Source organism: Sprattus sprattus, assembly GCF_963457725.1.
Source record: "Sprattus sprattus genome assembly, chromosome: 20".
Lineage (NCBI taxonomy): Eukaryota > Metazoa > Chordata > Actinopteri > Clupeiformes > Clupeidae > Sprattus > Sprattus sprattus.
In genome coordinates, this window is record NC_137918.1 from 23,289,489 (window position 1) to 23,304,972 (window position 15,484).

The 15,484-nt window shown below is 46.2% G+C and overlaps 1 protein-coding gene across 1 annotated transcript; it reads left to right on the forward strand.

The window, feature by feature from the left end:
• Window positions 1-191: 191 nt before the first annotated feature.
• Window positions 192-5,153, forward strand: mogs (mannosyl-oligosaccharide glucosidase; the record flags this gene model as incomplete). The annotated part of the gene is made up of 5 exons (XM_080858875.1): window positions 192-239; window positions 915-1,276; window positions 1,631-1,854; window positions 2,649-2,842; window positions 3,374-5,153. The coding sequence occupies exons 2-5, from the start codon at window positions 928-930 to the stop codon at window positions 5,151-5,153; spliced, it is 2,547 nt and encodes an 848-aa protein (XP_080715001.1). The 5' UTR covers window positions 192-239; window positions 915-927.
• Window positions 5,154-15,484: the final 10,331 nt, after the last annotated feature.

Sequence of the window (15,484 nt, forward strand, 5' to 3'; positions counted from 1 at the left end):
TAATTTTCTTTGTCTTTTAAAGAAATTACCGTATCGAGGTATAATGCTTGCAATATATAAGATGGGGAAGATATGCGGAGATATTTGTGAAACGTAAAGTGAATCGAAAAAGCTGCATACATGCTGTTCGATGACGTCGGCGAGAGATGAGGACACGTCAGGAGACGGCACAGATGGCGTCTTTGACCAGGAAGTAACAGGACTACTTTATGCCGCTGAAAATCGAGGCAAATCTTAAGGTATTTAATTAACATGCTATGGTTAAGATGAAATCTGATGAAGCCACTATGAATCATGATTTTACAGACCTCCTAAATGGCGGTCGCGCCAATTGCTTGGACTTCATGTTAGACACCTGAAGTCATTCATACGGTAGTTACTGTTAGCCAGTTGGCTAACCTTGAAATGGTAATGCTTACTTGTATATACACGTACGTGTTGGGATAAATAATAAAGAAATAAAAATGTGTCGCTTTTGGAAGCTGATTATGCAGGGATCTCATTGTGATTTATTTAAACTATTCACTAGTTAACATTATGTGACTCGTCGTGATTGCAAGATCTCGTCTATCTTGAGCCAGCTTGTCAAAACTCAGTTATTTCAGTTAAGACATTATTCTTTACTATGCAAGATCCATCTATTTTATCGGACATTTTCCATGTATTTAACTGCATGTTACTTTGTTTACATGTTACTTTTATACCATATGCCTCTGAATATGTCATTGAACTGTGTCTCGAGCTATAATCAGTAAGCTAATGTTAGTGTAATGTTTACTCCTGTCATACACTACCTATTTGACATGAACTATTGGGTATTTCAGAGTGAATTTCTGTTCGTGGCCAACAGAGACAATGCTTCTGTTTCTTCATTATCCCTTCGTGCCTGATGGTATCTGTCTTTGTAACTGTAGCCTGTAGGGAAGAATGGGCCGGCAGAGAAAAAGGATTGTGGCAGGTGATGGATTCTCCCACCCTGGGACGGAAGACAAGCCGCCAGTCCCACACCGCAAGGAGAAGAAAAAGAAAGCTGACCTCGGCAAAGTATTCATCAACATCTCCATCGTTCTCTGCATCTTCAGCCTCATATGGTTCTTCTATGCTCTCTACATGCGCTCCTCCCTGGCTAAGAGGGTGGTGACCTTACACACGTCCCCACGCGTGCTGGATGCAAACAGCACCAGTGCAGAGGTATCCCCGGAGAGGTTCTGGGGGTCCTTTCGGCCACAGGTGTACTTTGGCATGAAGACCAGGAGCCCCACGTCTGTGGTCACTGGTATGGATATTTCTGATGAGCACCTCTCTTTGTATCAGACATCAGTACATGGTCATCATTTTAAAGTCCGTATTCGTGTTTGTGTGTGTACCCTATTTATTGTTAAGATCAACCATGTGGGTCTAATTGTTGAGAAATGCTCTTACAGTCTTCATATGGATATTTCTGATTAGCACTTCCATTTATATCAGACATAGTACATGGTCATAATTTTAAAGTCGTTATTCGTGTTTGTGTGTATACTCTGTTTATTGTCAAGATCAGCTTTGTGGGTCTTATTGTTGAGAAATGCTCTTACAGTCTTTTTTTGTCTGTGTATGTGCACCTCCTACCCTCTCCTCCAAACTCCTTTAGGACTGATGTGGTTCCGTCAATTCTCTGACATGGATGTGAACCTCAGGCACACCTGCGAGCAGAGTGACCGGTTGCAGGGCTACGGGTGGCTCATGCATGACGGCGTTAGCTTCGGTGTGCAGGAGATCCGGGACAGCGACTTCACCCTCACCACCGAGTTTGTGAAGCGTAAGGGTGGGGAGCACGGAGGAGACTGGACCTGGAGGATAACGGCCAAACAGCATGTGAGTGGGGAGAGTGACTGGCTGCTCTAATGAATAGACCTAATTACCTTTATTCTTACATGCCACTGAAAAGAGACAACCTGGTGTACCTCAGCCAAAGAAGGCTAGAGAGACCAGAGGATAACGGCCAAACAGCATGTGAGTGGGGTGAGTCGGGAGAGTGACTCTAATGTATAGACCCTAACCCAAACAGCATGTGAGTGGGCACAGATGGCCAGTGAACAGTTGGTTTCCACGTTTTACATGATGAATGTGTTAACTGGCAAAGCTCTGCTGCTATTTCACCGACAATTATATATGAGCACTAAAAATGATGAATGAACAGTTATGAGGGTCTGTGTATGTCCTGTTAGTCAACCCTCTCATCACCGTTGAGTCTGTGCAGAAACTGAATTAAAAGCTACTCACAGCAGAGTTGATGTTTCCTTCTTCAATTGACCTTATTACCTTTGTCCTAACATGACACTGAAAATAGGCAATGTACCTCAGCCAAAGAGGGCTAGAGAGACCAGTATTGTTATGTTGGTAAATGACTATGCCCTCGAAACGCAACGCAGAAAATCATTGAATTTAGCCTCTTTGGTTTGTTATGGTTTGTTGGCCCATTGTTCAGGGGCCAGGACACAGCTTTATATGCAGTGGCAGTTGTTTTTTAGTTCTTCTTGTACTTGACAGAAAGGCATTCTAAAGTGGCTTTCCGTGTCGTCTTCCCTGGCTGGCTGTCTTCATCTGGTTGCTTGATTGCTTTGTGACTTCTACTGACCTTTTTTCTTTGGCTCTCTCCTCTCTCCCAGAGCTCTGCTGCCCACGCACCGGTCATCTCTCTCATGTTCTACGTTGCCACGGACACCCAAGGGGCGCTGCAGGCACACGTGGAGGAGCGGAACCGGCTGAGCACCGTCACTGGCTCCTCAGAGGAGCTGGGCCAATTCAAGGTCACCTTCCGCAAACCCACCGCTGGAGATGCCGCCAGTGCTAAATATGCCAGGTAGGCATAGCTCACCTCACACTTTTATACATTTACATTTACATTTACATTTAGTCATTTAGCAGACGCTTTTGTCCAAAGTGACGTACAAGGGAGAGAACAATCAAGCTAAGAGCACTAAAACCTGGTGTAACAATAAATACTGCTTTTTCTTTTTTTCAAGAAATAGAAAACGAATGTCTATGTTTCAATGAAACTTATGGTTATTCTGTTGAATGTTTAGTAGACTATGTAATATGTAGGATTTTGGAGGTTTATATTCAAACAACGTTATGCATGTGCATTATGATACATCATTACCTGTGAATTAATTAATTTCTTCTAATGTAATCAGTGTTTACTATCCTTTGTCACTTAATATTTGCTTTAAAATTTAAACTTCTTGAAGACATCTTGTCAGGGTTCAGTTCCATGTTGTGTCAAATTGAAAAAAAAGACCTCGATTGAAAAATACCTCTATTGACCAGAATGGCTCTCAAAGTGTCAAAGAATAAGTTAAAAGTTTTTAAAATTGTGCTCTCTTCACCACAGTTACAACTACTTGCAGACAGCCACTCCTGGCCTGGAGAAGCTCACGGATATAGTGAAGAACAGCATGAACCGAAGGTTTGTCTTCAATCCTCCATCAGGTGAGAAGCGTCCCTACATCGCCGTGGACACCTATAAGCCTCCCCACCACCACCACCAACAGAAACCAGCCGACAATCGGAAGGAGAGCGACTTTGTGGTTCACCAGGTTACAGTCCAGATGCCCTTCCAGATCGAGGTTCTTTTCGAGTCCGGCAGTTTCCACGATCGCCCGGACCAGCTAGCAGGCTCTGTTCTGACTGAGGAGCTGGAGAAGAGGAAGGTGGCCTTCGACCGGAAGTTTGAGAACACCTTCGGCCTCCAGGCTAAGGGCTTCACCCAGTCCCAGGTCAAGTTCAGCAAGGCCGCGCTGAGCAACATGCTGGGTGGTATGGGCTACTTCTACGGTCAGTCCATCGTGCAGTCCGTCTATAACGAGTACCCCTTGCTCTACCCGGAGGGGCCGCTCTTCACGGCCGTGCCCTCGCGCTCCTTCTTTCCCCGAGGCTTCCTGTGGGACGAGGGCTTCCACCAGCTGCTCCTGAGCAAGTGGGACCCTCAGGTGACACGGGAGGCCGTGGCCCACTGGCTGGACCTCATCAACGTCGAGGGCTGGATTCCGCGCGAGCAGATCCTGGGCGACGAGGCGCGGAGCAAAGTTCCCGGAGAGTTCGTGGTGCAGCGCAACGAGAACGCCAACCCCCCTACCCTCTTCCTGGCCCTGCAGGAGCTGGTGGAGCAGCTGGCGGCTCGGCCCGACGCTCCCTCCACCCGGGGAACTCTGCCGTTCCTCCGCAGGCTCTACCCACGACTCCAGACCTGGTTCGAGTGGTACAACACCACCCAGGCCGGACCCCTGCCCAACTCCTACCGCTGGAGGGGCCGAGACAAGGACACCAACGTCTTCCTCAACCCCAAGACGTTGACCTCGGGTTTGGACGACTACCCGCGGGCGTCTCACCCGTCTGCGGACGAGCGCCACGTGGACCTGCGTTGCTGGATGGCGCAGGCGTCGGGCATCATGGCTAGGGTGGCGAGGCTTCTGGGCGAGCCCCACCAGGAGTACGAGCGCACCCACCAGATGCTCAGCGACAACCAGCTGCTGGCCGAGCTGCACTGGTCCGAGCAGCTGCGCGCCTTCAGTGACTATGGCAACCACACTCACGCCGTGGCCCTGCTGCGGGAGAAGGTGTACGTGCCGCCCGGGCAGCCGCGGCACCAGTTCCCCGTGGCACGCCTGGTGCGCTCCGTCGGCTCGGGGCGCAACGCCCCTAAGCTGCAGTTCGTCAACGCGCTGGGCTACGTCAGCCTCTTCCCCTTCTTACTGCACATCCTGACGCCCGACTCGCCCAAGCTGGAGCACATCCTGAGGGACATGAGGGACCCGGACCGCCTGTGGACCCCGTACGGCCTGCGCTCGCTCTCCCGCACCGACCCCATCTACATGGAGCGGAACACGGAGCACGATGCCCCCTACTGGCGCGGTGCGATATGGATAAATATAAACTACCTGGCCGTCAGGGCCCTGCACCACTACGGCAACTTGGAAGGGCCATATCAGGAACATGCAGCGGCCCTCTACCAAGAGCTCAGGACTAACCTTGTCAATAACGTTTACAGACAGTACATGGACACAGGTTACGTATGGGAACAGTACAATGACGGCACAGGCCGTGGACAGGGCAGTCACCCCTTCACTGGCTGGTCTGCGCTGACTGTCCTCATGATGGCTGAGCAGTATTGAACAGTCGCTCTACAGCTTTACCTGTTTAGCAAAGGAGCCATCAACTCTACTTCTCTTCCTGTTTAGCAAAAGTGCCATCATCTCTAGCCTGCTTTCTTCAAATGTGTCAGCTGATGTCATCTGAGTATTTCCATGGTTACTAGGTGTACTTGTTCTGAAGGAGTTCCATGACATTCTTTATCTTTGTTTTTGTCTTAATGATGGTTCATGTCGGTTCACTTGTGTCCTGGCAGGACATGTCACTGGTATCTTTCACTTTTGAAGTATTCAGATGTTTTTAAGTGACCTGAATTATGCCCAGTCTGACATTGGTCAGTTGATTTAGTCTCACAGAAGGAATAAGGGTGTTTACATCGCCGGCCAAGAGCATTTTATACAGAATTTTCAGAACATAAAAAGAAGGAGACCACTCTGGAGCAATTTAAATGCCATTTCTTGCTCATCCCTAACAGTCAATTTGAGTCCTCAGGGTAAAGATGGAAGGTATTCCTGCAAAATATAACAGAACAGAGTACCTTTTTGATCCTGCTGTTGGAAGAACAAACAAATGAATAAAAGTAAATTCTCCAAAGATCTGCATGTGTTTATTTGAGGTGTGAGTGCTCTACTGAAGCACCACTAGTGTGCTCTGCCCATGTGAAGAGAACAGGAGAATGTATACATCAGACTTATAACAATGTGAAGAGAACAGGACAATCTATCTATTAGACTGATAACAATGTTAAGGGAACAGGAGAATGTATACATCAGACTTTTAACGATGTGAAGAGATCAGGAGAATGTATACATCAGACTAATAATGCAAAACTGTGTGTTTCAGGGGGTGTTCATTACTGAGGCTTCAGAGAAAAGTAACTAACGAATGTTTAGTTAGAACGTCACATTATTTTCTCCGGAATTAGTTATTTTCACACACACCAGCTGTAGTTCACTAGGATAACAGTGCCCTCCACAATTATTGGGACCCTAGTGAATATGAGCAAAACAGGCTATGAAAAAATGTCTTTGCTGTTTATCCTCTTGGTCTTCCTATCAAAATATTCAGTAAAATCTTGCCTTTTCATTTAGGTACGCCAAACCCACCTTTGATGTTTGTTGCCAAAAAGCTTTATTTTGGTCTCATCTGACCATATAACTAAGTCTGTCTTACATTTGGCAAACTGTAGGTGCTTTAGTTTGTTGTTGATTGACAGCAGAGGCTTTTTTTCTGGCAACCCTCCAAAATAACTTGTGGTGATGTAGGTGACATCTGATGGTAGTTTTGGAGAATTTCTGACCCCAAAACTCAACTAACCTCTGCAATTCTCCAGCTGTGATGCCCTGTCGCTTTAAACTTCCATGATAGTGGAAATGGGAATTTTCAACTGTTTAGAGATTATCTGTCCATTTCTTGATTTGTGCAGCTCAACAACTTTTCGTTGCACATTGTTTAGTGAATGACTAATGGACTTGGCCTGTGTCACCTCATGTTTGTATGCCAGTGGAACAGGAAGTCATGGGTGACCTCTTAAGAGTTCCTAATCAAACAGTTGAACTTTAAAATATAAAACATGACTGGAAATATACTTCAGTTATATTTTAATTAGAAGAATTTTCTAGGGGTGCCGTTTTGGGGGAAAATATTTATTTAATGGCAACAGTTTTTTGTTTCTTTCTATCATTTTACTTCAATGAAAAGGTAAGATTTTTGTAAATATTTTGAGTGAAAGACCAAGATGTTAAACAGCAAAGTCATATTTTTCATATCCTTCTCAAATTTACTAGGGGTGCTAATAATTGTGCAAGGCACTGTAGATTCATAATTAGGGGCACCTCATGCTGACGTGTTCAGTGGTCATGAAAGAGTCCCCTCTCTTTATGGCCGTCTTGCACTATGCAGGATGTAGTTCAAATATGTGCCGGTCCTATATTTGTCAACTTGGATTTAAGGTTCTAAATAACAAAACCATTCTTACAGTTTTTGCACGTCATGACCGGAACCCCCGCAGCCTGTGATTCCAATCCGATACACTAATGGTGAGATTCAGTGAATTGCTCCTCAGGGTCATGTAGCTCTGTGTGCGCTAAAGAAGCGCTTGTGTTAATACACAGTCCTGCCTCTGTTACTCGGAAGCCTACATAGTCGCTACACTGCACTCCCGCAAGCTGCTGTCCCTCATCATGAAGAAAGCTTTGCTCGAATCAGATCATACCTTTCGATTAAGACAAACCGAGCCATGAACATGAACGAATTGCTCCTCAGGGTCATGTAGCTTTGTGTGCGCTAAAGAAGCGCTGGGGGATTTATACACAGTCCTTCCTCTGTTATTCGGAAGCAAACATAGTCGCTCGGACCGATCCAAGAACAATAACAGCAAATCAACACATTTCTTTGAGAGCACTGAAGCGAGGGATGTCATTTGAATGGCTGTTGAGCTCGAATATCTTCCCAGAATGGCCGACGCTACCTTCAAGTCAAGTTAGACTGAATGGTGAAGAGTGAGAGTGTGTCCTTCTGATCGGATTGGAGCGAAGCTTTTCTTCACGCCTCGTGTTCACGCTGAGGGACAGCAGCTTGCGTCAGGCTTGCATTGTCTCCACTGTGCTTCGTTACCATGGAAAGGTATTGTTCTGAGGGCTCCGTCAACCAAAGTGTCAGAAATACAGACACTGGTGGAAGTGGATAGGCATCCTCTCTCTCTCTATCTATCTCTATCTCTCTCTTCCCTCCCCCTCTCCCTTCTTCCCTTTCAATTGCCACACACATAGACGGATGAACTTTTATCTACCAAAGGCTAAACCATCGACAGGCCTTGTGGCATCTGCTGCTGTTGGACACCTGTGTGTTAGCAGTAGCCCTGACAGTGTAACGCTGTTTCCTTTCATGTGCTCCAGTCTGAATAGATGAGTGGTTCAAGGCAGCGCTCTGCGCAGTAAGGTTACTGCTCTATAAATAGGCCTGCGCTCGGGAAGCTCAGCGACTGCAGCCTTCAGTACAAAGCACTGCATCTGTGGAAAGCGTGAAAAAAAAAAGAAAAGAAACGCTCACAGCATTTATACAGGCCTGTTATTAAACTGTGTGCACTCACACCACAGTAATCTTCCCTCTACACATGCACTGCTTCCACGAAGCACCACGTCTAGAGCAAACAGCTTGGTTAAAAGAAATGTCCCTAAAGGATTTATGATCTGTACATAAAACATGGCGTTTAGCAGCAGCGCATTCTGCAGGGTTCCCTTCATCGATATGTCTTTCATGTGTGCACCACATCTGCATCCAGCTCTGCAGCTTCTGATGTGCAGTGTAGTAGGCCAGAGATAACATCTGAGTGTAGTAGGCCAGAGATAACCTCTGAGTGTAGTGTAGTAGGCCAGAGATAACATCTGAGTGTAGTGTAGTGTAGTAGGCCAGAGATAACTTGTGAGTGTAGTGTAGTGTAGTAGGCCAGAGATAACCTGTGAGTGTAGTAGGCCAGAGATAACCTGTGAGTGTAGTGTAGTGTAGTAGGCCAGAGATAACCTCTGAGTGTAGTGTAGTAGGCCAGAGATAACCTGTGAGTGTAGTGTAGTGTAGTGTAGTAGGCCAGAGATAACCTGTGAGTGTAGTAGGCCAGAGATAACCTCTGAGTGTAGTGAAGTAGGCCAGAGATAACCTCTGAGTGTAGTGCAGTAGGCCAGAGATAACCTGTGAGTGTAGTGCAGTAGGCCAGAGATAACCTGTGAGTGTAGTGAAGTAGGCCAGAGATAACCTCTGAGTGTAGTGCAGTAGGCCAGAGATAACCTGTGAGTGTAGTGTAGTGTAGTGTAGTAGGCCAGAGATAACCTCTGAGTGTAGTATGCCAGAGATAACCTGTGAATGTAGTAGGCCAGAGATAACCTCTGAGTGTAGTATGCCAGAGATAACCTGTGAATGTAGTAGGCCAGAGATAACCTCTGAGTGCAGTAGGCCAGAGATAACCTCTGAGTGCAGTAGGCCGGAGATAACCTGTGAGTGTAGTGCAGTAGGCCAACGATAACCTGTGAGTGTAGTGTAGTGTAGTAGGCTAGAGATAACCTGTGAGTGTAGTAGGCCAGAGATAACCTCTGAGTGTAGTAGGCCAACGATAACCTGTGAGTGTAGTGTAGTGTAGTAGGCCAGAGATAACTTGTGAGTGTAGTGTAGTAGGCCACAGATAACCTGTGAGTGTAGTAGGCCAGAGATAACCTGTGAGTGTAGTAGGCCAGAGATAACCTCTGAGTGTAGTGTAGTAGGCCAGAGATAACCTGTGAGTGTAGTGCAGTAGGCCAGAGATAACCTGTGAGTGTAGTAGGCCAGTAGGACAACGATAACCTCTGAGTGTAGCAGGCCAATGATAACCTGTGAGTGTAGTAGGCCAGAGATAACCTGTGAGTGTAGTGTAGTGTAGTAGGCCAGATATAACTTGTGAGTGTAGTGTAGTAGGCCAGAGATAACCTGTGAGTGTAGTGTAGTGTAGTAGGCCAGAGATAACTTGTGAGTGTAGTGTAGTGTAGTAGGCCAGAGATAACCTGTGAGTGTAGTAGGCCAGAGATAACCTGTGAGTGTAGTGTAGTGTAGTAGGCCAGATATAACTTGTGAGTGTAGTGTAGTAGGCCAGAGATAACTTGTGAGTGTAGTAGGCCAGAGATAACTTGTGAGTGCAGTGCAGTAGGCCAGAGATAACCTGTGAGTGTAGTGTAGTGTAGTAGGCCAGATATAACTTGTGAGTGTAGTGTAGTAGGCCAGAGATAACCTGTGAGTGTAGTGTAGTAGGCCACAGATAACCTCTGACTGAGTGTAGTAGGCCAGAGATAACCTCTGACTGAGTGTAGTAGGCCAGAGATAACCTGTGAGTGTAGTAGGCCAGAGATAACCTCTGAGTGTAGTGTAGTAGGCCAGAGATAACCTCTGAGTGTAGTGTAGTGGGCCAGAGATAACCTGTGAGTGTAGCAGTGGCGGTCCGTGCATTTCACGACTAGGCCTTCAGCGATGTCCTACACGATTTTAAACTGAGTGAATCCACCTCCTCATACCATCATTATGACGCCATGGCTCTCGAACCATTATATTTATACAGAAAGGCAGTATAAGTGAGCATTGCATCACCTTAACATAGTCGAGTACAACAGACTATTAATATTTCCGGAGCATTTAAAATCAATACACCCGTATTAACAATACATTAAGAGTAGTAAACTCTCAGTTATATGATCGCTTGGATATTACTGTCACAACTTAAAAACAAAAGAAGATTTTCAGGGATTAGTCTACAAAGTTTTTGTGAGCTTTAACAAGTTTGTCCACTAAACATCGCATTGTCCCACCTGCAAAGCAGTTTCATTAAACTTCCCATCCTCACGATATCCAGTTTTTCTTGAAAGTTCCGTCTTGAAAATGGCGTTGTAATTGTATCAAAAACTGGAATTATCAAGTTGGTGTAAACTAGTTTATTTGAGTTGGTTAATGTTATTATATTTAGTCTTACCAATTGAAACCGATGAACGTCGATTTTGCATTAGCCAGCTAAACTGAGCACTGAAGCACTGCACCGGTCTGCCTCAGTATCCAATCAAAGGACGTTTACGTATCACGTTCAACGCGAGGAAAGAAATCTTCCGGGCCTTCTAGAAGGCCCAGTGTCGCCAACTCGAAATCTGATTGGTTGTCACAACTGTCTGTTTCAGTTCATTCAACTTAAATGAACTGAAACAGACAGTTGTGATAACCAATCAGATATACACGGGCCTTCAATGTATGAATTCTGAAGGCCTCAGGGAAGATTTCTGTTCTCGGGGAAGATTGCTAGGAGCGTGGCAACACATGATAGCTGAAATATGATTGGATGAAAGCTCTAACATAAATTAACAACGCTGGAAGCTATGAAATGAAGATAATGGACTATGGGGAATAATTTAATACATATTTATGAAAAGAAAATATTAAAATTACATTTATTTTATTACATTTATTTTCTGATGATGTTTAGGCCAGCAGAGAAGGCCTTGAAGGCCCTGACGGACCACCACTGGAGTGTAGTGTAGTGTAGTAGGCCAGAGATAACCTGTGAGTGTAGTGTAGTAGGCCAGAGATAACCTGTGAGTGTAGTGTAGTGTAGTAGGCCAGAGATAACCTGTGAGTGTAGTGTAGTGTAGTAGGCCAGAGATAACCTGTGAGTGTAGTGTAGTAGGCCAGAGATAACCTCTGAGTGTAGTGTAGTGTAGTAGGCCAGAGATAACCTGTGAGTGTAGTGTAGTAGGCCAGAGATAACCTCTGAGTGTAGTGTAGTAGGCCAGAGATAACCTCTGAGTGTAGTGTAGTGTAGTAGGCCAGAGATAACCTGTGAGTGTAGTGTAGTAGGCCAGAGATAACCTGTGAGTGTAGTGTAGTAGGCCAGAGATAACCTGTGAGTGTAGTGTAGTAGGCCAGAGATAACCTCTGAGTGTAGTGTAGTGTAGTAGGCCAGAGATAACCTGTGAGTGTAGTGTAGTAGGCCAGAGATAACCTCTGAGTGTAGTGTAGTAGGCCAGAGATAACCTCTGAGTGTAGTAGGCCAGAGATAACCTCTGAGTGTAGTGTAGTAGGCCAGAGATAACCTGTGAGTGTAGTGTAGTGTAGTAGGCCAGAGATAACCTGTGAGTGTAGTAGGCCAGAGATAACCTGTGAGTGTAGTGTAGTGTAGTAGGCCAGAGATAACCTGTGAGTGTAGTGCAGTAGGCCAGAGATAACCTGTGAGTGTAGTAGGCCAGAGATAACCTGTGAGTGTAGTGTAGTAGGCCAGAGATAACCTGTGAGTGTAGTGTAGTAGGCTAGAGATAACCTGTGAGTGTAGTAGGCCAGAGATAACCTGTGAGTGTAGTGTAGTGTAGTAGGCCAGAGATAACCTGTGAGTGTAGTGTAGTGTAGTAGGCCAGAGATAACCTGTGAGTGTAGTAGGCCAGAGATAACCTGTGAGTGTAGTGTAGTAGGCCAGAGATAACCTGTGAGTGTAGTAGGCCAGAGATAACCTGTGAGTGTAGTAGGCCAGAGATAACCTGTGAGTGTAGTGTAGTAGGCCAGAGATAACCTGTGAGTGTAGTGTAGTAGGCCAGAGATAACCTGTGAGTGTAGTAGGCCAGAGATAACCTGTGAGTGTAGTGTAGTAGGCCAGAGATAACCTGTGAGTGTAGTAGGCCAGAGATAACCTGTGAGTGTAGTAGGCCAGAGATAACCTGTGAGTGTAGTGTAGTAGGCCAGAGATAACCTGTGAGTGTAGTGTAGTAGGCCAGAGATAACCTGTGAGTGTAGTAGGCCAGAGATAACCTGTGAGTGTAGTGTAGTAGGCCAGAGATAACCTGTGAGTGTAGTAGGCCAGAGATAACCTCTGAGTGTAGTAGGCCAGAGATAACCTCTGAGTGTAGTAGGCCAGAGATAACCTGTGAGTGCAGTAGGCCAGAGATAACCTCTGAGTGTAGTAGGCCAGAGATAACCTGTGAGTGTAGTGTAGTAGGCCAGAGATAACCTGTGAGTGTAGTGTAGTAGGCCAGAGATAACCTGTGAGTGTAGTAGGCCAGAGATAACCTGTGAGTGTAGTGTAGTAGGCCAGAGATAACCTGTGAGTGTAGTAGGCCAGAGATAACCTGTGAGTGTAGTGTAGTAGGCCAGAGATAACCTGTGAGTGTAGTGTAGTAGGCCAGAGATAACCTGTGAGTGTAGTGTAGTAGGCCAGAGATAACCTGTGAGTGTAGTGTAGTAGGCCAGAGATAACCTGTGAGTGTAGTGTAGTAGGCCAGAGATAACCTGTGAGTGTAGTGTAGTAGGCCAGAGATAACCTGTGAGTGTAGTGTAGTAGGCCAGAGATAACCTGTGAGTGTAGTGAAGTAGGCCAGAGATAACCTGTGAGTGTAGTAGGCCAGAGATAACCTCCTGGTGTAGTGAACAGAGCTAGATGTAAGGGAACTCCTGAGATGAGAGGGGACTGGACTGGAATGGAATGGGGGTTTTGTTGTGAGCAGGCTGGGACATCGCTGTGTCAGACGTGCATCAGACACAGGACTGAGGGACAGACTGCACACTGAGGGAGGTTCTAGGACACTGTGTCATTGGTTTAGGGTACATGAGCTGCATTTGTATATATAGCGCCTTTCTACTCAAGGTGCTTTAGGGCTCAGATACACATACGCCTTTTTGTAAAAACGGGACGCGAGCAAATGCATTGATTCCTATGGTACGGCGCGTTTAAAAGCGTGCGCCCCTTCTTCACCACGCGTTGCGTCTTTGAAGCGTTTTTTAGGCGCGCTTAAAAGTTGAACTATTCTCAACTTTCCAGCGCAAGGCAGGGAAGCGCACCGCTTCTGTTTTGGCCGCCGCACTTTGCCAAGGCGTTACTGAAGCGTTTCTGCCTGAAAAAAGACGCGTATGTGTATCTGAGCCCTTACATGTTCATGCCTCAGACATCTACCCAGTCACACACCGGCGGCGGAGGCGACCACACAAGGCGGCGACCTGCACACCGGGAGCGGTTGGGTGATCAGTGCCGTGCACAAGGAGACTCAGGAGGAGTCGGAACGATTTGTGCATTCATGCAATGATACATCAATGGTGTCTCAGTAAAGTTAATAGCTCGCACCACCAAATATGTCTGTGATTATGTACAAATGAAGAATACACACAGGAGCATAGGGGGGAAGCACTCCAAGGCATGGGTTTTCAACTGGGTTTGTCCCAGGGACCACCATTCTGAAACACCTACACACACACTCACTCACACACACACACACACACACACACACACACACACACAGATACATACACACGGGTACACACACACACTTACACACACATACATACACACGCAAACACACACACACACACACAGAATCACATACACACACACATGAGGTCCAATGAAGCTTCTCTGAGGCCAGCGCCCGTGGTCAGAGGGTACACAGAATGGGTTCCAGTCACTGCCATCACTTCTAGCTCTTATTTCTCAGAGCAAGACACCAATTAATGCAACTGTGAAAAGTCCCTTTTTTATGTGTGTGAAATGGAAGAAAAGGTCATTTATCAGCGTGAGTCTGACTTCAAGTAAAGGTGCAATTACGAGGTAATTATGCTAGATGGCGCTGTTTTTTTAGCTTTTTTGATGTACTATAGAAGGAGATTGTTAAAAATAGCTTGTGATTTACAGGCCATTTGAAATTATAGTAAAAGTTTTTTTTTTTCAAAGAATTCATGTTTTCACTGGAATGTTTTTTTAATTATTATTTTAACTATTATTTTTGTTATAGTGGAGTAATTCCTGGCATTTTTCTTGGCTGTTTTTCTCATGACATTATGCATGAACAGAATCCCACCCACTAGCCCCTGCTCATGTCCAGGGCCCTAGGCCTCTCCTGGATGACCTCATCATCACACGGTGGTGACGTTGTAGATGATAGGCCGAGGACCGCATGTTTGTGTGAGTAACAAAGCCCTCAGGACACACTGCCTTTTGTTTCCTGTTATCTGCCTTTTTTCCCCTCCGTGAGTGTTCACTGTGATAAACACTCCTCGTCAACGAGGTCGTCCAATGATGCAAACAGTGTTACCGTGACGCTGGTCGTTCACCCTCTGGTACTGTGGCGATTACGCTCATGCCTCCCGAGGGAGTCGCCTATGAGAGAGAGCCGCCCGGCACACTACACTCCATGTCCATCACTCACCATTGTCAAACATCAATAAAAACACCCTCCTCTCTCTCTCTCTCTCTCTCTATCCCTCTCTTTCTTCCTCTCTCTCTCTCTCTCTCTCCCTCTCTCTCTCTCTCTCTCTCTCTCTCTCTCTCTCTCTCTATCTCTGTTGCATTTAATCTCTCTATCCCTCTCTCTCTCTCTCTCTCTTTCTCTCTCTCTCTATCTCTGTTGCATTTAATCTCTCTATCCCTCTCTTTCTCTCTCCCTTTCTCGCTGCGAATGCCCTTCTTTTAACTGTGCACTTTTTCCAATCAGCCTTCTTCAGACCTCAGGACTTTCCTGTGCCTCCATGCAGAGGGGGCCGATGGCCATCAGTGGCCCTTCCTCTGCAGCCCTGTGCAGCCCCGGGCCCTCAGTGGCCCCTAGTGGCCCCTAGTCCTGCACCCTTCTTTGACTGCCTGTGCCGATGCTGTCTTGTGTATATGTGTGTGTTACGCAAGCACTGGGCGATTATAAATAGGCTCTGCTGGGATCTTTTGTCTTTACCTGCTCACTCTTAGCCCAACAGTTTTATTTCTGGAGAGCCTGTGGAAGCTGTGCCATGCCGAGCGCCTGTTACCATAGTTACTGTTAAGCGCCAAGCGAGGCTCCACATTCTTAGTCTGTTTCCTCACAAGAGGAAAAAAAAGCTCATTTCAATA